General features: G+C 42.3%; 1 protein-coding gene across 1 annotated transcript in view; it reads right to left on the bottom strand.

The window, feature by feature from the left end:
• Window positions 1-22,806, bottom strand: part of LOC129856135 (SLAM family member 5-like) — a 37,771-nt gene that overhangs the window by 8,602 nt on the left and 6,363 nt on the right. Inside the window, exon 3 of the mRNA XM_055924239.1 lies at window positions 4,957-5,284. Coding sequence (XP_055780214.1) covers window positions 4,957-5,284 — 328 coding nt within the window. The remainder of the gene's footprint in view (window positions 1-4,956; window positions 5,285-22,806) is intronic.

The following is a 22,806-nucleotide window of genomic DNA, read 5'->3' as shown; positions in this document are numbered from 1 at the left end:
CTACCCAGTGGACAGTCCTGGCGTCACTCCCATCCATTTGGCTGGACATTGCAGACATCTCAGAGATCACGTCACCACTCGATAGAGATCCGTGACCCTCAGGTTCCTCCCACGAAGGTAAAGGCAGAAAGTTGACTGACATAATCAGGTTCCTATGCACAGTTTTGATGCGTCCAGTGGTAGGGTGTTGGATACGATATGTGTTCAGTGAGCTGTTCTTTGCAACCACTATGTACACCACACTCTCCCAGCGATCAGCCAGTTTCTTCTTGCCCCTCTCCCCCTTGTTAGCAAGTAGAACTCTATCTCCCTTCTGCACCGAGTGACCCTTAGACCGTCTGTTGTAGACCTCGGCTTGTCTCTTTTGTTGCTTACTGGCATGCTGCTGGGCCAATGTCATGGCCTCTCTCAGATCCTCACCCAGAGACTGGACATACTTATCCACATCTACTGTGTCCCCATCCAACAGCACACTTTCAAACATAACATCTACCGGCAACCTAGGGGTGCGTCCGAACATCAAGAAGAAGGGTGGAAACCCAGTAGTCTCATGAACAGTGCAGTTATAGGAGAATGTCAATGTGTTCAACATCTGAGGCCATTTAGCCTTAGACCTAGCTGGCAGAGCTCTAATCATCCCACCCAGTGTGCGATTCAGACGTTCTGCTTGACCGTTACCCATGGGATGATAAGGTGTGGTGTGGGACTTTTCAACACCAGATAACTGAAGTAATTCTGCAATAAGTAAACTCTCGAAGTTTGCACCCCTGTCAGAATGGATGCAATCAGCGAACCCATAAATGCAGAAGAAATTATTCCAGAGAACACGAGCAACAGTCTTAGCAGACTGGTTTGGACATGGATACGCACAGGCCAGCTTAGTAAAGTGATCAGTCACTACTAACACATCAATAGACTTGTTGTTTGAATCTTCGGCAGTCCAGAAATCAATACACACAAGTTCTAAAGGTGCCGTTGTCACAATGGAGACAAGTGGAGCTCTTGCTTCAGGCTCAGGTGCTTTACTCAACACACATCTCTTACAGTGGGCCACATATTCCTTGACATCCTTCTCCATAGATTCCCAGTAAAACCGCTGTCTCGTGAGCCACAATGTGCGCTGCTGACCCTGATGACCAGCATCATCATGAACTCCCTTCAACACAAGGCCTCTCAAAGACACAGGTACGACATACTGGAATATTTTCTTCTTACTCACTGGGTGTTTTGAGACACGATACAGAATCCCTAACCGCGTGGTGAGTTTCCCCCACTGTCTTAGAGTATAAACTGTTTCTTTAGCTTCAAAGACTCGCTCTCTCCTAGATGGGCGCCGGCCTCTATCTACAAAGAACATTACTCTGCTGATGATAGGATCCAGTGACTGGTTATCATACAGCTCCTTGTGTGTAAGGACAGGTAAAGGGCTCTGACCCATGGACATCAACTTCTCAAGGTGCTGCACATGTGAAACGGACCTCACTGTGGCACCATCATCCCATCGGCGATGGGCTTGGAGGACAGCAGACACCTCTTCACAGGAAACCAACCCACTGACATCGTCTCCAGCTCTACTCAACTCACTCCCAGGAGCCATAGACGTTCCACAGCCAGCCTCGGGCTGCTCACAGGAGAGACGGAACATGTCTTGTACATCATCCAGTCGAAGACCTCTGGCTTCTTCCAGCAGGACATCATATGGAATTCTTGTCAGTCGGTGCAGAACTTTGGGGCGGACAAATGGCTCTCTGCTCAAAGCATCAGCAACGACATTCTTGGGCCCTGGTATGTACTGGATATCAAAATCAAAAGGTGCCAGCTTTGCAACCCATCTCTGCTCACATGCATCAAGTCTCGGCTTTGTAAGAATATATTTGAGTGGATTGTTGTCGGTCCACACCGTAAACTTATGCCCTCGCAGCCAATGGCTGAACTTATCATGAATGGCCCATTTCATGGCTAGAAATTCCAGCCGGTGAGCAGGATACTTGGATTGTGCATGATTAAGAGATTTACTAGCAAAAGCTATTGGCCTGGCTATGGCCTTCCCATCTTGCACTTGGGATAGTACAGCTCCCAAACCACTAGTAGATGCATCAACAGAAAGCAAAAATGGCTGAGAAAAATCTGGATGAGCCAGCAGTGCCTGGTCAACTAGTGCTGCTTTCAAAGCTTCAAAAGCGAGTTGACACTCGGCAGTCCAGTCTGCAGCAGTGAGCCTGCGAGAGGGACCAGGCCTCTTTCTGCCCTTGCCTCTCCTAGGCTTCTTCTGACCTGTAGTCAGCTGAAACAATGGCCTAGCAACCATGGAACAATTCTCAATGTAGTGTTGATAGTATACTACCATACCAAGGAAAGAACGGATTTTGCTAGGAGACGGAGTGACACCATCAGCTTCCATCATCTCACTCTCAGTCACATTCAAAATGGTTTGAATCTTAGCAGGATCAGTGGCTACGCCCTCCTGAGAAATGATGTGGCCCAAAAACTTAACAGACCTCCTCAAAAACTTGCACTTAGACGGAGACAGTTTAAGATTGTGCTCCTGCAACCGCTGGAAAACCATCTCAAGTCTCTGCAGACTCTCTTCCTCCGTCTTAGCAAAAACCATCAGATCATCCAAATAGCAAAGGAGACTTAGAAAGTTTTGGTCCCCAAAGATGGTCAGCATCATTCTCATAAACGTAGCCGGGCTGTTGCAAAGGCCCTGAGGCAAACGATTGTACTCGTGCAGACCTAAAGGAGAGGAAAAGGCAGTGTATTTCTTATCCTCTTCATGCAGTGGCACATTGTAGTACCCTGATGTCAAGTCCATTGTGCTGAAGAAGGCATTACCTCCCAGCGCCGCCAGTACATCAGCCTGATGAGGCAGTGGATGAGCATCCTTCACTGTGCGGGCGTTTAACCACCTAAAGTCAGTACATAGACGCAAGTCCCCATTCTTTTTCCATACCAGCACCAATGGTGAGGCATACTCGCTGCTGGATTTTCTGACGATTTCCTTTTTCTCCATATCATCCAGTGTTTCCCTGAGTTTTTGGTAATCAGCTGGAGAAAGCCTACGATAAGGTAATCGAAATGGGCGGTCATCAGTCAGCCGTATGCGATGGCAGAACTCTTTTGCCTCTCCACAATCCAGGCTATGTCTAGAGAACACCGTGTCATACTTCTCAATTAAACCGACAAGTTTGTCTTTCCAGAACTGTGAGACTGGACACTCCTCAACAGACAGGCCTTGAAGTCCAAGATTGCTCAGTGTACTGTTGTCATTAACTACACTGCCACCAACTGAACTCTTAGCTGTAAGACTGCCATGTGAGCTGTCACATTGTACTTTTGCCACGTTCTGGTAAGCAGCTTGCTGCTTGACATCCTCAAAATCCTCCAATGCAATACAAGGGTACACATCTGCCACTTTAGCATTTCGTCTCAGGGTAACTGGCGAAGTTGTTGGATTCACAATCTTCACAGGGAGCCATCCATCCCCCCACAGAGGCGTAACTACTCTCCCTACTAGTATGTGTCGATTCACACAACGAGACGTGCTGGGCTCGACAACAACAGTACTGCCCACAGAGAGTTTTGTCTTTGGGGGTAAGCGGCCCCACACCAGATGCTCACTCATGGGTTGGAGCGTTACTGCCCTCTTCAACTTAATGGTGCCCACTTTATCTGGGATGGAGTCTCCTCTCCATCTCTCCAGATTTGATAGGAGACGCAGGAACTGGCTGTCCTCACACTGGCCAGAGGGACCTGGCGTACCCACCACCCGCCAGTAGCTGTCATTTGATTTGAACTGTCTAATCAGAGACTTCAACACGTTAGTGCCAACAATGAGTTCATCAACCTGCCCATCTACAATCAGCACTGGGACTACATAACTGAAGCCATAAAGCTGTAGTTTCAAGTCACACATGCCCACTGGGCTAGTTTGCGTCCCACCACAACCCACCAGTATGATGTCTGAAGGAGCTAGAAAGTTCCCCTCTACCACTCCTGCCTCCCTCAACCGAGGTACAATATCTGCGCGCAGAGTAGTAGCCATGGACCCACTATCTAACATCCCCTTCAGCTCAACTTTATCCTGTACTAGCACGGTGGTGTAAAACAAACTGTCATTCTGAGAAATTCTCATTGTGTTCTGAAAAATTACTGTGTTGTTCTTGGGTACTGACTCACAAAAATAAGAATAAACAGATTGGATATCATCATCATCAGTAGAGGAAAAATTAGCCTGCCCCACATTGCCTTCCTCAGAATGGAGGCTTTCTAGTTTTCCAGACCTGCCAGTCTGTCCACATTCAGGGCTCTTTCGCTTCCCAGTCTCACTACAGTCAAAGCTCATGTGGCCAGTAGAGAAGCACTTGAAACACAGCTGGTGCATCTGACAGTGAGCTTTGGTCCAGTGATTAGTGCTTCCACAGACAGCGCACTCACGCTCACGTTTGGGGAACTGTTTACGGGGCCCTCTGTTCACAGACTGAGTATTGCTGACAAGAGCCTTCTCTAGCATACTCAAAACTTTCTCTAATGTCCCACCCTCAGATACAGATTGGGCCTGTTCTGGTTCACGGCCACATCGAGAAAAAGATGACACATTAGGTCTGCTCTCAGGATCCACTTCCTCCTGGGGGGAGTCGAAGACAGCAGCCACCTGCTGTGAAAGTTGTGTTCTACATGCTTTACGCTCCCTTAACAGTTCATCCAAACGATCCTGTACCTCACTGGCTGTCCAGTCACGAAGGGGTTTGCATTTGAACACTTGGGCCAACTCTTTATCGGGACAGTTGCGCACAAACATGACTGCCAACTCTGAGCGCTGATTGGGCAAAGTTCTACCCTCACCTACAAGATACTGTTCAGCTGCGTCTGCAGCTTTGTTAAGCCTAATCCAGAAATCTAGTGGACCCTCATTAGCATATGGTTTCATTGAATAGAAATCAGCTAATGGCATACCTGAGTAGACAGTATCCCCAAAGTGTTGCATGAGAACACTGAACACTGCCTTAACATCTGTGACAACAGGGTTGTTACGCATCCAGACTTTGGTCACATCCCGTGCCCTCCCCATGAGCCTAGACATCACCTCCCCAACATTCTCAGACCCAGTGTAACCCCTCTTCTCTAGGTAGACTCCCATTAGCTCCTCCCACTCCAGGACAGAGTACTCATCTGAGCCATCACCCCTGAAGAAAGGTGGAGCACTAACCTCTGACTTCACAACCAGATTCAGCTTGGACGCATCAATAAAAGTTGACCCACATTGTTCAGGCCGGGGAAACTGCTGTGATTGGTCAGGGGAATGGGCAGGAGAAAGACTTGAAGCCCCAGGCTGCAGTAAACTCGCCCTGATAGATTCTCCTATCTCTGAACCAATCTGCTTTATAAGGTCACTAAGCTGACTCGGTGTCCCATTATTACTGAGGACTGGGGACGATGGTACATCAAGAGACAGAGGTGGGATACCCTGGTCAGGTGGAGTAAACAGCCTACCCCTCCCAGTGCTTGTAAACTCAGGACTAGCAAACACTCTACTCCCAGGAGCTGACTGTACAAATGGTGTAAATGCATGGACACCCCTCCCTCTACCCACACTAACCACACCAAAATCCCCAGCATAACTCATCTTATGGACTTGAGAGTCTTCCATGGCTCAATAGAGAACTAAACTACAATGTAATTTACTGCATACAAATACAAAAAAAAAAAAAATGCAATAAACAAATTCCCTCAAAACATGCAAATAAACACCAATACAATTATCTAGTGAATATGCTACATTCACCTTCACTATTTACAGTATACATTCACTTATAGCAAACCATCAACAAGTGCGCATGCGCGGATCGCGCATCTCCTCCACATGCACAGCTCCGGTGGTCAGCTTGAGCTAACCAGTCGGCAGGTCGCGGCACCAGTTTGTAGCGTGGTTCATTCTGCGTTGTGTAATTCTTAATGAAGACGCTGCCACAACTGATGGTCTGCTCGTTGAAATCTTTTTATTTGCCCTGCACACGAAGAGACAACACACACGTTACCCTTGGTGCAGTCACAGCTCTCCGGCACCTTGCTAGCCGAGGGTCAGGCAAAAGAGCGCCAAAAGGAATTAACAGGTGCTGCGTGCACACTCGCTGCACAACAGCATATACAAGTAAAACTATACAGAACATAATTCTGACAAAATAAAAGACATACCTGCACACGAAGAGACAACACACAAGTTACCCTTGGTGCAGTCACAGCTCTCCGGCACCTGCGCGAGCACATGTACACTCACTCAACCACTGTCACAAGTACTTAGAAGTTACAACAGATACCCCAGTCAGTGAGCTCTGTGAAACTTGACATAAATTAACATAAATTCCTACACTGTCCACACTATAACAAACGTATGGTTGCAAAACAGTACATTGTATAACCTTATGACGGTTCCATATTAAACAGTTTCGGAGCCAAGGACAACATACCTTGCTAGCCGAGGGTCAGGCAAAAGAGAACGATAAAGTGGTATGGGGATACAGATAACCCGCGATGGGCCAAACCAAAATATACAAAACTTTTACAATCACTTGTATGTACAATATTGGTATGAAAAAGTGTTTGTACACCAAATAAAAACATTAGCTATGCAGCTGTAATTAAATAAAAAAAATACACTGAATTATTATTATTATTATCAGATTATTAACATCCCCTCTTGACCTGACCTATTTGAATTGGTCCTTGTGTGCAATTTGGTGCGTAATCTAGGGGAACAACATCACACTGCTACACCCCCATGGTTGACAAGCTCTATCTGAACTACAATCTGCCTTCATTGTATTACAGAAAAACTTTATTGACCTGAAATTAGTACTGAATGCAGGTACAAAGTATATGTTGTTCTCTAGAGCGCATAAAAATAACTCTGATGATTTAAGCATATGTACTTTGGATGGTGTCCCTGCTTGCAAGTATTTGCGCATCTAGATAGATGAAAAACCTTTTTTTTTAAAAAGCATATTGATAAGTTCATTAAGAAGCCAAAATTCGCTATTCAGTCGACGTTCCTATCGGTCCTAGACCATGGCGACATCAAATCAAATTGTATTGGTCACATACACGTGATTAGCAGATGTTATTGCGGGTGTAGCAAAATGCAGCTGCTACTTCATTAAAGCCGTTAGATGCAGTTTATCGTAGCCCACTGTGCTTTATTACGGGCAACAGTTGTAGCACTCATCACTGCATTTGTATTTGTATTTATTATGGATCCCCATTAGCTGCTGCCAAGGCAGGAGCTACTCTTCCTGGGGTCCGTCAAAATTAAGGCAGTTAAACAATTTAAAAAACATGAAAATACACTCATTCATTACAGAATTCACAACACACTAAGTGTGTGCCCTCAGGACCATACTCCACTACCACATATCTACAACGCAAAATCTGTGTGTACGTGTGTGTATAGTGTGTATGTTATCATGTGTGTGTGTGTATGCATGTGTCTGTGCCTATGTTTGTGTTACCTCACAGTCCCCGCTGTTCCATAAGTTGTATTTTACCTGCTTTTTAAATCTGATTCTACTGCTTGCATCAGTTACCTGACGAGGAATGGAGTTCCATGTAGTCATGGCTTTATGTGGTACTGTGCGCTTCCCATAGTCTGTTATGGACTTGGGGACTGTGAAGAGACATCTGGTGGCATGTCTTGTGGGGTATGCATGGGTGTCCGAGCTGTGTACTAGAATTTTACCTTCAGCTTGTTAACAGCTCTTACAAAAACAAGTGATGAGGAAGTCTTACTCACTTCCACTTTGAGCCATGAGAGATTGACATGCATGCCATTAATGTTAGCTCTCCGTGTATTTTTAAGGGCCAGCCGTGCTGCCCTGTTTGAGACAACTGCAATTTTCCCAAGTCCGTCTTTGTGGCACCTGACCACACAACTGAACAGTAGTCCATGTGCGACAAAACCAGGGCCTGTAGAACCTGCCTTGTTGATAGTGTTGTTAAGACTCGACAGCCTTGGTTTCTCTAATGATTGCCTCGCCTGGTTCACCAACTACTTCTCTGATCGAGTTCAGTGCATCAAATCGGAGGGTCTGTTGTCCGGGCCTCTGGCAGTCTCTATGGGGGTGCCACAGGGTTCAATTCTTGGACCGACTCTCTTCTCTGTATACATCAATGATGTCGCTCTTGCTGCTGGTGATTCTCTGATCCACCTCTACGCAGACGACACTATTCTGTATACTTCTGGCCCTTCTTTTGACACTGTGCTAACAACCCTCCAGGCGAGCTTCAATGCCATACAACTCTCCTTCCGTGGCCTCCAATTGCTCTTAAATACAAGTAAAACTAAATGCATGCTCTTCAACCGATCGCTGCCTGCACCTGCCCGCCTGTCCAACATCACTACTCTGGACGGCTCTGACTTAGAATATGTGGACAACTACAAATACCTAGGTGTCTGGTTAGACTGTAAACTCTCCTTCCAGACTCACATCAAACATCAAACCAAACCAATCCAAAGTTAAATCTAGAATTGGCTTCCTATTCCGCAACAAAGCATCCTTCACTCATGCTGCCAAACATACCCTTGTAAAACTGACCATCCTACCAATCCTCGACTTTGGTGATGTCATTTACAAAATAGCCTCCAAAACCCTACTCAATAAATTGGATGCAGTCTATCACAGTGCCATCCGTTTTGTCACCAAAGCCCCATACACTACCCACCACTGCGACCTGTACGCTCTCGTTGGCTGGCCCTCGCTTCATACTCGTCGCCAAACCCACTGGCTCCAGGTCATCTACAAGAAACTGCTAGGTAAAGTCCCCCCTTATCTCAGCTCGCTGGTCACCATAGCAGCACCTACCTGTAGCACGCGCTCCAGCAGGTATATCTCTCTGGTCACCCCCAAAACCAATTCTTCCTTTGGCCGCCTCTCCTTCCAGTTCTCTGCTGCCAATGACTGGAACGAACCTCAAAAATCTCTGAAACTGGAAACACTTATCTCCCTCACTAGCTTTAAGCACCAGCTGTCAGAGCAGCTCATAGATTACTGCACCTGTACATAGCCCATCTATAATTTAGCCCAAACAACTACCTCTTTACCTACTGTATTCATTTATTTATTTTGCTCCTTTGCACCCCATTATTTCTATCTCTACTTTGCACTTTCTTCCACTGCAAACCAACCATTCCAGTGTTTTTTGTTTTTTTAAACTTGCTATATTGTATTTACTTCGCCACCATGGCCTTTTTATATTTTTATTTATTTATATATATATTTTGTTTGCCTTTCACCTCCCTTACCTCACTTGCTCACATTGTATATAGACTTATTTTTCACTGTATTATTGACTGTATGTTTGTTTTACTCCATGTGTAACTATGTGTTGTTGTATGTGTCGAACTGCTTTGCTTTATCTTGGCCAGGTCGCAATTGTAAATGAGAACGTGTTCTCAATTTGCCTACCTGGTAAAATAAAGGTGAAATAAATAAATTTAAAAAAGAAGGCAGAGCAGCGCTTTATTATGGACAGACTTCTCCCCATCTTAGCTGCTGTTGTATCAATATGTTTTGACCATGACAGTTTACAATCCAGGGTTACTCCAAGCTGTTTAGTCACCTTTTTGGTTAAGTGAATGATTTGTCCCAAATACAATACTTTGGAAATATTTAGGACTAACTTATTCTTTGCTACCCATTCCAAAACTAACTGCAGCTCTTTGCTGGCTGTTGCAGTCATTTCATTTTCTTAATGGGTGCGTGCTTATTAGTAACTGGAATAAGCAATTTCATAAATGTGTCAAGTGCGGCGTCTGGTTGCTCCTCATTACACACCACAGACCAGCAAATATTCTTTACATCATCAACATATGAATCACTACAAAATGTCTTGTATGACCTCTTATACACTATATTAGGCCCATCCTTTGGAACTTTGGTTTTTCAGAAAGTTTGTTGGCCCTCTATGATGTCACGTAGGTTGCCATATTGCTATGTTTTCATTTATAAAGCCCTTTACAAAAAGTCCCACTGTACCTAATGTCTTGACTAAACTTTAGACATACGAGTTACCAGGGATGGCTAACCCTGGAAATTCATTTGGTCTCTACTGAGTTAGGTAAATTAGCTTTTAGCTTTGTTGCACCTTATTTGATGAACAATCTTCCAAACGTTCTGAAATGTTATGTTTTGGTGCCTCTAGGCCAATTCAGAATGCTGATTGAAGACCTTTTAACCGATGAATGTCTTTGTTTTTTTTATGATCATGTTTGTCTTTCTTTCTGCTTGCATTTTGTATTTATATTTTGATGTGTGTATTTTCTGTAATTTATGTGATTCAGGACCCATCTGTGAAAGAGACCTTGGTCTCAGTATGACTACATGATAAAAAAAGGTTAAATAAAAAATACAAAAATACACAGTCAGTACACTCTTTGAAAGAAAGGTGCTATCTAGAATCAAAAAGGGTTACTTCGGCTGTCCCCATAGGAGAACCCTTTGAAGAACCCCTTTTGGTTCCAGGTAGAACCCTTTTGGGTTCCATATACAATAGAACCCTTTCCACAGAGGGGTCTACATGGAAACCCAAAGTTCGACCAGCCACAGAACCCTTTTGGAACCCTTTTTCTAAGAGTTTAGCTGGTAAAAAAGTTCAAAATCTCCTCTTTTATCACAACTTTAATAGATGTTCATAAAATGTTCATGTTCCACATGTTTTTCTTAGCTTGTTTGCTATTTCTCTGACGTTAGCCAATATTAGTCCCCCCCCCTCTTTTTTTAGGTGATAAAACCTTTATTTCCCCCACCTCAAAGTACTCTGGAATGTATAGATGACGTCCCTGAACCAATAACAGTTGGTTGTAAAGTTAACTAAAATGTTTTTTGTTTGTTGACAAAGTCAAAAAATACAAAAGTAACTGCCGTGGATTGGACGGGTGAGATCGCTAAACCAATAACAGTTTGTTGTATTCAGGCAAGTCATATGGGGTGGTAGCTTTTAAGGAAGTATTTTCATGTAAATTCAAAAACAAATATTATATGTTTTTTAACAATGTCAAAAAGCACAAAAGTAATTGCCGTGGATTGTAGAGGCGAGGTAAACTGGGCACCAGTCTCTTTAGCTAACATTTCCCTCCTTGCCACTCCTGTCATTTCCCAACAGACTGCCTTTCGGCAATCTCAACATTCAATATACATTCGGATTTACGGAGCAGTTGCTGATTGGTAGTTGGAAACAACATTCATATTTTCCATGACAACGTTACGGAACATGGGGTGAGTGCAAATTTGGCACAATATAGCATTTTAAGAACAATGTAAACATTATACAAAAAATTGGTCTAATCCTGAACGCTGATTGGTTAAAACCGCATTCCAGCCGGTGTTTATTCCACAAGTTATCACCGGCTAAATCTATGACATTAAAATGCAGATTTACTCTATTCCATCCAATCCCCTCCCTCATCAGCCCAGCCAAGCAATTTACAAACTTGATCTCCACTATAAAAAGCATCTAGACATTATCTTGCATTTCTTTTAGACTAACATTTAGTTTTCAACAGCGGAGACTTGTATAAACCTTGCTGTCTGTCTCTCCGACATTTGCAACATTGTTTCAATATTTAAATTCGATCTCCAGCTGTCCCATAGTAATGAACATGTAGGGCTCGGGAGTCCGGACGAGAGACAGGCAGGCAGCGTTTCTCTACCAGTTGAAATCATCAATCAGCTGGCATAATTTTTGGGGATATCTACAAAGAAATGTCAATTGAAAAAGATTAAAACTAAACAAAGTGAAGATAGTTTGCAGTCTTTCCAGCTTCAGTTTGAAGTGATTATGTTAGCTGTGTTGTTGGCTAGCTCCTCTGAACAACAGTGTCCTAACCACTGAACAGGGTTGGGGAGCAAAGGATTACATGTAATCAGTTAAATGTAAGGATTACAAAAAATGGTAATCAGTTACGTTACAAGCAAAATATTTAAATATTTTAAACTAGATGATTACTTTGAGGATTACTTTTAAATTCAAAAATGATGTTTGCGACAAAAACCTTTGACACTTCTCGTGTTTTCTCAAGTCAGAGAACACTATGATGGCGGGAAAAGAGAAGGAATTGTCTTTCGTAGACTACAGTGTTCCAATGGTGGGACTGCTGTCTATATTCAAAGATTATCCAACTTGAATAAAAGCTCAGAGGTAATGTATAAACGCTTGGATTTAGGGCTCCCGAGTGGCGCAGTGGCATCTCAGTGCAAGAGGCATCACTACAGTCCCTGGTTTGAATCCAGGCTGTATCACATCCGGCTGTGATTGGGAGTCCCATAGAGCCGTGCACAATTGGCCCAGCGTCGTCTGGGTTTGGCCGGGGTTGGCCATCATTGTAAATAAGAATTTGTTCTCAACTGACTTGCCTAGTTAAATAAAGGTTACAAGGATGACAGCAGTGGTGTAGTCCACAGTGATACGGATATCACTTATTAATGATATCTACATTGATGTGAATCCCACAGCTGCTCTCTCATTTAGCTATTTGCACCTTCCGGATCGTGGTTGTTGCGGATGTATATTTGAACCTAATAGTGGTTGGATTCAATAAGTTTAAGCTGCCTATCAATCATTGTTTTTGAAACCAGTGGACAGCCAGTGAAAAGGGCGCTCTAGCAACTGCTGCATAATGCGGATCCCAGCCTATCGAATAAAAGTGGGGCTTTTATTACTCAATCTAATTCATGCTTATAAAAAAATACATCCATAGGCCTAATGGACACATGCTCAAACTCACACACTTTTTTGATAGTCTTAAAGGGGCAATCTGTAGTGGCTACATCCTTAATGTAAAGATATAATTTTATCGTATTATTATATGTAGTAGAAAGTGATGGTTTAGAAGAAGCCTACATAAACCAACCCATAAAGTAACATTTTACATTTATCCTGCAATAGATGTTGTTCAATTGGTAACATACATTTTTGTCTACTTTTAATGCCTCTTAAGGGGAAAGTAATCTAAAAGTAACGGAATGTAATAAGTTTGGGTAATCCAAAAGTTACATTACCGATTACAATTTTGGACAGGTAACTAGTAACTGTAACACATTACATTTAGAAAGTAACCTACCCAACCGTGTGAGTGAGCACATTTCCTATGCCAGGCAAAATTGCACCTCATTAGCTCATTGCTATGGATGTAGACAAAAATTGTTCAGAGAAAGAGGGAATTGTCACAACTGCATGTATGAGAAACTAGGGAATGAGCTCTGCCCATGGAAATGTGCAATTCAATGTGAATCATAAATAAATAGCTGTCGATGTTGTGACCATCCCCCCAAAAATGTACTGTGGTTTCTATTCTGATATAATGCATCCAGGTCTTTGCTACAATGTTTCACCGCTGTTTTCAGATCCATGGACAGCGCCCCCTATACACTGTTTCGATCTGGCATTCAATTTTACTATGCATAGACCAGATGTGCGCTGTTTTCAGAACCATGTACAGAGTCCCTAGAAAACAAAGTTCTAGAACTATCACCCAGCGCTTGAGCAGTTTTGCTTTACATGGCAGCCAATACGAATAGAACTAATGGCCAGAGAACGGCTAACATGTCACTTGACAACCAGTGTTAGTTGATGTAGCATCACGTTTTGTTGAAAAATGGATGGTTCGGGAAATAATCTTGATTTTAAATGCTGGTAACCCATTGTATAAAAGCAATAATACACTTAAGTCCATGTGTTATGACATTTTTATAATGGCTATGATGGTCTACACCACTGGGCTTTGCATCGTGGCTATGACCACAGCCATGATAAAAATGTCATAACACATGTCCTCTCATGTATTATCGCTTAAATACCAATATGACCTGCTGCGGTCATTCCCTTGAGATGGCAGTGTCAATGCACGTTCATGTTGTTCAAAGTGGCTAGAGAAGGCTTCTTAATGATAGAAAGATATGATACGGAAAATATGTACCTACATATTCAATCGAACTACGTTTGCTTCAGTTGCATCCCATTAATGATAATGAGAGAAAATAAACTGAATAACTGGCATCTGTCGTCATTCCTCGCACATATTCTGAGTTGATATTCATGTCATAAGAAGGAATTCCCCTTACCACGCCCACAAATTGGGAATAACAAACATTCTTTCCCATTGACCCCCATTGTAAAAGAGCCAACTTCATAGAATATTTTTTACTTACATAGAAATAACACAACATTTCAAAAGGCTGCTGTGTTGTTCAATGTATATGTAAGCAGGTAAGAAATCCCGACCTATGATCCGCGGTGCTCCCATGTAGGGAAATAAAGCCTGCAAGAAAAGCTCTGTGGCTTCAGGCTATTCGGCGTAGGAGAGTGGGAAACGTGGGGACCCGTTGTCCAAGTATTTACACGAAGCTACGTGTGCAGAAAACATTTAATCACAAGTAAGACAATGAACTTGTGTTGAGTGTAGTCCGTGTGTAACTCCACTCTCTACTTGTATCTGTATAGTCCGTTTGTGTTGTTGGTCTTAGCTAGCATAATGTTCCGCTCAGCAGCTAGCTTGCACTCACTCACGTGGCTGCTAGCACGTCATGAAAAGGGGCATGAGGGAAGCCCTACAATATTACATTTTTCTAAGTAGTGAGAACACTCGGGAGCAGGCAATGTTGAAAAGTCATCTTAAGACGTGTTGTACTTTTGTTAAATGTAGTTTTGTAAATTGACTAAAACAAGCAGACAACAAGAAAATTGCCTTTTGAAAAAGGCTGTGAGCCAATGACCTAAGTAACCACAGGATGTTTTCCCCACAGGCGGGCGGGGTCGCAACGTTCTTTCTAATACCGACTGGAACTACCTGCTGATAATCATGACTTTCTTACATTTAATGTTTGTATGGTCATTAGTTATATTATCTGTCTAGACAGGCTACTTTAGGAAACTTTCCGAATGGACATAGAGAGAATTATCGAACTCACACACACACACCCTAAAAGTCTAGACCATAAAAGGCTACACTGATCACGCGTGCCAGGCTGAAAAATGTGTCGGTGTCCCCATTGGCCTAATATTTAAATTGAGGAAATGTGATCATAATCATTATTTTAGCGATCCATGCTCGACGTCCCTCCTAATGAAAAGGTCCCCATCCTGCTGACGTAAGCTGCAGGATAGCACTACACTTGCAATTGATCTGCTTTTATGGATGAGAAAGTGAACTTGCCATTTCCAAGAAGGAGCTCGGTGGGGAGTCGCAGATTCCCTGTGTTAAGATCTATTGTCTACCTCAACAGCAGGGGTTTCATTAAATCGGCCAAGGCACTATATTTGATTTATTACACATTTAAATAAACATGACGCATTTGACGATGTTCAAGTTCAACTTAAATTCATTGTCCCACAGTGTGCGTCAGACCCCAACATTTTTTTTGTCTCTGGCTTGCATAGCACAGGCGGTGGTCACCTACATCCACTGTAGTAGGCTAGGCCTAATATAGTCTAGCCTACGAATGGTGGATTAATTGCCCAGCCTATGAATTAACTTTTTTTGCATAAACATTGTGATTGGAGGATAGCTGTGAGTTGTTAGAGAATCAGGATCAAATCTTCAGATTTTCTCAAGCTCATTAATGAAAGAATGTTCACATTTGAAGATTGCCAAAAGGCAAGTCCTTTTGGCAATGACAAGGAGTGGTAACGAGTGGAATGTTAGCTAAGAGAATGGTACTTAGGCTAGAGGTGAGGTCCCTGAACCAATAACAGTTGCCCAGTGACAGTGGTTGTATTCATATTGGGTGGAAGCTATTTAAAGGGCAATTCCGCCACTTTTCAACATTATATTCATCATCTCCAGCACCAAACCAGTGTCTACATATGTGAAAACATCGCATTTCTATGATCTGTGGTTTAAAAGACAAGAAGAAAGTTCCATCACAGGGTAGGATAAAAAATCATAAACAGTGATTTTCAAAACCTGCAACGAGTTTCTAGGCAAAGGGAGGGTATTTTCTTGCTCCCCACGTCACCGCAAACACTTCATATTTTTGGGGACAAAACATAGGAACGTGCCATTTTCACATATGTTGACACTGATATTGTGCTGGAGATTATGAAAATGAGATTGAAAAGTGCTGGAGTTGTTCTTTAAGTGTTAAGGAAGCATTTTTTACATGAAATGAATAAACATTTATCAAAAAAATAGACAAAGTAAAAAAACATACAAAAAAGTATTGCTGTGGATCGGATAGAAGAGGCCCCTGAACCAATAATAGTTGGTTAAGTTGGGAATGCCGTTAGGGAAATTCACATTTGGTCTGTGCTCTAAGCACAAGTCTAGGCTTCCTTGTCAGGAATCGTACAAAAATAGACCTAAATGTTTTAAATTTCCAAAGTTATTAATTAAAACATTGAACAACAAATATAACAATATTTAGGCTACTTATCTATCATCTCCCACATACACTTTTAGTTAGTGCAACAAATCAGTAAGAATAAAATAAACATACCATCAATGGCAAAATATAGCAGAATGAACATCAGTCTGGCAAGACTTCTCCATCCGAACAAATGGTTCATTTCTCTAAAGCTCCAGCTGTTCAGTGGTGTGATCTGTGAAGAACCGGAAAGATGTGACCTTGTCTTGGTACAGAGGAGAGAATAGACTCAACCAGACCAGCAGCCCTCTGGTGTGTATTCATTACGCCGATTCTGTTGTAAAACCTTTCTTAAACGGAAGCAAAAGGAACAGGGAGGGACGTACCTGAATTTGTCCAATAGAACCTGTTGTTTTAGTTGCAATTGTTTGGACTAATGATTACACCCCTGATCTCATCACCAGCCTGTCTCTCCCATCTACGAGGTAGTCGAGGTAATTAAGGTCATATGTACATGTTCAGCAGTCTTATGGCTTGGAGGTAGAAATTGTTAAGAAGGCTTTTGGATCTAGTCTTGGTTCTCCGGTACCGCTTGCCGTGTGGTAGCAGAGAGAACAGTCTATGACTAGGGTGGGTGGAGTCTTTGGCAATTTTCAGGGCCTTCCCCTGACACCGCCTGTGTTAGAGGTCCTGGATGGCAGGAAGCTTGGCCCCAATGATGTACTGGGCCGTACGCACTACCCTCTGTAGCACCTTGTGATCTGAGGCCGAGCAGTTGCCATTCCAGGCGATGATGCAACCAGTCAGGATGCTCTCGACGATGCAGCTGTAGAACATTTTGAGAATCTGAGGTCCCATGCCAAATCTTTTCAGTCTCCTGAGGGGGAAAAGGCATTGTCACGACTCTCTTGGTGTGTTTGGACCATGATAGTTTGTTGGTGATGTGGACACCAAGGAACTTGAAGATCGCAACCTGCTCAACTACAGCTACGTCGATGAGAATGGAGGAGTGGTCAGGCCCTCCTTTTCCTGTAGTCCACGATCATCTCCTTTGTCTTGGTCATGTTGAGGGAGAGGTTGTTGACCTGGCACCACACTTCCAGGTCTCTGACCTCCTCCATATAGGCTGTCTCATTGTTGTCGGTGATCAGGCTTATCACTGTTGTGTCATCGGCAAACTTAATGATGGTGTTGGAGTGGTGCGGTGCTTGGCCACGCACTCAAGCGTGAACAGGGAGTATGGGAGGGGACTAAGCACGCACCCCTGATGAGCCCCCGTGTTGAGGATCAAGGTGGCAGATGTGTTGTTGCCTACCCTTACCACCTGGGGGCGGCCCGTCAGGAAGTCCAGGATCCAGTTGCAATGGGAGGTGTTTAGTCCCAGGGTCCTTAGCTTAGTGATGAGCTTTGAGGGCACTATGGCGTTGAACGCTGAGTTGTAGTCAATGAACACCATTCTCACGTAGGGGTTAGTTTTGTCCAGGTGGGAAAGGGTAGTGTTGAGTGCAATAGAGATTGGGTCATCTGTGGATCTGTTGGGGGGGTATGCAAAGGGTGAATTGGGGGGGTATGCAAATTCACAGGGTGAACAGTGTATGGCAGTAGGTTCCAGATGCACCGGTTTGAGTCTGTCAAGAACTGCTATGTAGCTAGGTTTTTCACTCTCAACAGTTTTCCAGTGTGAAAAGACATCCAGTCCACTTGACACAACTGTGGGAAGCATTGGAGTCAACATGGGCCAGCATCCCTGTGGAACACTTTCGACAACTTGTAGAGTCCATGCCCTGGCGAATTGAGGCTGTTCTGAGTGCAAAAGTGGGTGCAACTTAATATTAGGAAGATGTTCCTAATATTTTGTACACTTAGTACCTTCAGAAAGTATTCATAACAATTGACTTATTTGACATTTTGTTGTGTAATTAAATAAAATAAAAAATGGATTAAATAGATGTTTTTTCCTCACCCATCTACACACAATACCCCATAATGACAAAGTAAATATATGTTTTTAGAAATGTTTTCACATTTATTGAAAATTAAATACAGAAATAAATACAGAAATATCTCATTTACACAAGTATTCATACCCCGAGTCAATAGTTTGTAGATGCATCTTTGGCAGTGATTACAGCTATGTCTTTCTAGGTAAGTCTATAAGAGCTTTGCACACCTGGATTGTACAATATTTGGACATTCTTATTCTCTAAGCTTTGTCAAGTTAGTTGTTGATCATTGCTAGACAGCCTTTTTCAAGTCTTGCCATAGATTTTAAGTCCAAATTGTAGCTTGGCCACTCAGGAACATTCAATGTCTTCTTGGTATGCAACACCAGTGTAAATTTGGCCTTTTGTTTTAGGTTATTGTCTTGCTAAAAGGTGAATTTGTCACCCAGTGTTTTGAAAATCAGACTGAACCAGATTTTCCTCTAGGACTTTGCCTGTGCTTAGCTCTATTCCGTTAATTTGTATCCTAATAAACTCCCAAGTCCTTGCCGATGTAGCCACAAACATTTTTGAAAATATAAATAGTGGTACACAGTGATGTGTTGTGTTGGATTTGCACCAAAAATAATGGTTTTTATTCAGGAAATAAGTTAATTACTTCACATTTTTTGCAGATTTACTTTAGTGCCTTATTGCAACAGGATTCATGTTTTGGAATATTTGTATTCTCTACTGGCTTCCTTCTTTTCACTCTGTCATTTAGGTTAGTATTGTGGACAACTGCAATGTTGTTGATCCATCCTCCATTTTCTCCTATCACAGCCATTAAACTCTGTAACTGTTTTAAAGTCACTATTGGCCTCATGGTGAAAACCTTGAGCAGTTTCCTTCCTCTCCAGCAACTGAGTTAGGAAGGACGTCTGTATCTTTGTAGTGACTGGGTGTATTGATACCCCATCAAAAGTGCAATTAATAACTTCACCATGCTCAAAGGGATATAATTCAATGTTTGTCTTTTATATTTTTATCCATCTACCAATAGGTGGTCTTCTTTGTGAGGCATTGTAAAAGCTCCCCGGTCTTTGTGTTTGAATCTGTGTTAAAAATTCACTGCTCGACTGAGGGACCTTACAGATAACTGTTTTAACATTTAAACTAATAATTTACTCTGGCACAATCAGACATACAGTGCTGAATGTATCATCAACATCATATTTGCATATAACTGTACCGGTGTCTGACTCTCTCATTCCCTTCAGAAGTTAACCTGGTGTGTGTTGCAGTACAGTAAAAGTAGCATTGTAGCATGACTTGCCATACAGTAAGATTAACTGATGTAAAGAAAAGTAAATCCCAAAATGTGTAATAAAATGTAAAGATTTTTGCTTTCATAAAGCAGTGATGGAAAAAGTATCCAATTGTCATACTTGTTGTGGTTGATTGTTAGTTGATCTCATGTGTTTACATTGAATAGAATATCAAGGTGTTTTGACACTTGAACAGGATTTTCGGGTGTATCTCTAGATCAGGGTTTCGCAAGCTCAGTCCTGGGGCTCCCAGGAAAACTTCAACAGAGCTTGATGATGAGATGATGACTTGAATCAGCTGTGTAGTGCTAGGGCAAAAAACTAAACGTGCACCCGAGGTTGGTAACCCTGCTCTAGATGACAGATTGATAAAGCCATCACCTGCTGCTTATCTATTGCATCATATTTTCAATCAGCCTATGAAATGTGATGCATTAGATAGAAAGGAAAACTGCCTGAAGACCAGGGTATCAGGCCGGGGTATTATTTAGATACAATGGAGGTTACTGAAGGAGTATTAGGTACATTTACAATGGAGGTTACTGAGTGTTAATGTCCGTTAGAGAGAATGGTAAATGATATTTAATGTTTCAAGACTAATAAATGCAGTTCAAAAGAAAATGCTATAAAAAGGTGCAGCTGCTACATCTTTTCAATACTGTATTAGAAAGTTATTACACGTGTTGCCTCTATCAGATCAGAGTAGCATGTCTCTTTCTATGAGCATGGTGTGGTCCTGATAGAAATGTGTTGTATAGAACTTACTGTACAGACACCTCTTCTGTACATCACTCTGCAAGGTTCTTTGAATAAGGCCCTGGTGTTAGTCTCAAAACAACACCCACAAACGGAGAGAGAGAGTGGGAGCCTTGTGGTTGCTTTAGCTCAAGTAAAACTACACAAATACATGTATCAAAATGAACGTGTCAACTTACATGGATTCCATCAACCCCCACAACACCCCCATATTGTCTGTGTACGTGTGTTAGCGTGCGTGTGTGTGCATGTACGCTTCTCTATTGCCATCTATGTTAGCGTGTGGTTATCGCTTATTTGTTCTCTCTGTTGTCAGTAGCCTATATGGGTCAGTCGCTTTCATTCTCCGCACAGCTTTTCTCAAGTAAGAAAGCTGTCACCACAAACCATGCTCTCAGTCCCCTGCACCCACATTTAGCAGACACTTTTATCAAGTGACTTACAATATGTGTATTCAACTAAAATAGGTAAGATAACCACATACAGTTTCACAATAATTCCCAAAAACTTATATCGGCCAATAAGTCAGATCTGTGCTAGGTAGCTAGTCAAATTAAGCACTCCTGTGCCTAACCTTTAACCTCAACAGTTTTAACTGAACAGAAAGGGAAATGAACAGAACAGATAATGACGCCTGTTGTTCTGTGGTCAGAGGCAATAGGACGGCTTCCAACTCTGACCTGTTATCAAAGTGCCCGTCTGTTAGTTCTCAGGGGAGCATAGTCTTCCATGTCTCATTTGTAGAGCGTAGCCCTTGCAACATCAGGATAGTGGGTTTGATTCCCGAGACCACCCGTACGTAAAATGTATGCACACATGACTGTAAGTCACTTTGGATGAAAGTGTCTGCTAAATTACCTAACGATTCTACAATGTATACTGAATAGACTTTCGAGCTGCATGCTGACATTTTAACATTATATGGCCTCTCCTCTCACTTTCACAGGATAGAGATAGAGAGAGAGGCAGACACAATGAGAGTTAGAGAGAGAGACAGTTGAGATGGAGAGAGACACTAGAGAGAGAGAGAGTCAGAAATAAAATAATGTATTAACCATTGGAAAACATTTTAAAGCGCTTGAATGGTGTGGTAATTATGATTTGCCAGGATTAGACAGAGCTGGAAAGTGTGGTTGCCATGCATAGACAGGAGGGTAAGAGAGATGGGGTCTTAGTGTTTGAGATGTGTTCATTAAGTACAACACCACAAGCTCATCAATAGCATCTTAATTGGATTAAATGCTCATAAGATCATTTTAAGGTACAAGGGGTTTGATCAATTATGTTTATTTCTCTTTATGGAGACGTGTAGTTAAGGTCTCTGTCTCTAAGCTAGACAGGATGCGGTGGGGCTGCAGAGAAACAAAGATGATAGAAAACGGGGGCAGGGAGAAATACACCATCTCTGACTGATATCATCAACCACACGGCCAAGGTGACAAGCACCAAAAACCTGTTCAAACTAGATTCATTGAAAGTGTTAAAATGTGGGATTCAGAGTAGGGCTAATGCCAAATAAAGTAGTGTTAATTGTATAGAATTTGACCTTTTGAGAACATGGTAAGTGTTTTATTTGTCTCTTCCCCATGGCGGGGTCTTAGCAGAGATTAGGGACGGCCGCTGTGAGAAACTACACTGTAAAAGTAGAAAGTCTCAAAACAGCATGGTTGTGTAATGAAACCATAGAAACGAGTGCACCTAGTCAAAAATCTAATCTAATCAAATATTATTGGTAGCACACACACATTTTGCAGATGTTATTGCAGGTGCAGTGAAATGTTTCCAGTTCCAACAAAGCTATACTGTAATATTGGGGCGTCAGGTGGTTTGGAGCATTGGGCCAGTAAGTGAAAAGTAAAAATATAGTAAGGCAATTAACCCTAATTGCTCCAGAGTCGCCGTCAATATTGGCTGAACCCTGGCCGTAACCCCACTCGATGAGGGTGTCTCAGGGGAAGGAGATCCTTGATAATCTTATTGTCGCTCCTGTGATATCAGGTACTGTAGATATCCTTGAAGGCAGGCAGTAAGCTGATATCTGGTGTTTGGAGGGTGTCTGAATGTTTGAATGTAAAGTGCTTTAAAGTGTTTTAATACATAGAAATTAAGTGCTCTGAAACACTCAACCTATATATTGGTGTTTTTATACTGAAACTTTTGGGGGTTTCAGTATATGTAAAAGGCAGCATCAAAAAAATATATGTATATACATATATACAAATGTATGCAAGTCATTTAAATAATTTGTTCATTTAATTTTCTGAAAAAAAAGTAAGAATAAATCCAACTTAATGTATTGCTCAAAATGTAAGACTATTTCAGAAAAATAACCAAAGAGAGAGAAAATTTAATGATTGAACTCATTAGAAGTATTTGGTTTTAATCACCTTGCATTTCTTATCTTGTTTTAGAGGATTGTGGTTAATACAAAAATACTGACTATTATTC

This window comes from Salvelinus fontinalis, chromosome 5 (genome assembly GCF_029448725.1).
Source record: "Salvelinus fontinalis isolate EN_2023a chromosome 5, ASM2944872v1, whole genome shotgun sequence".
NCBI lineage: Eukaryota > Metazoa > Chordata > Actinopteri > Salmoniformes > Salmonidae > Salvelinus > Salvelinus fontinalis.
This window is presented reverse-complemented; position numbering and strand designations above follow the sequence as displayed.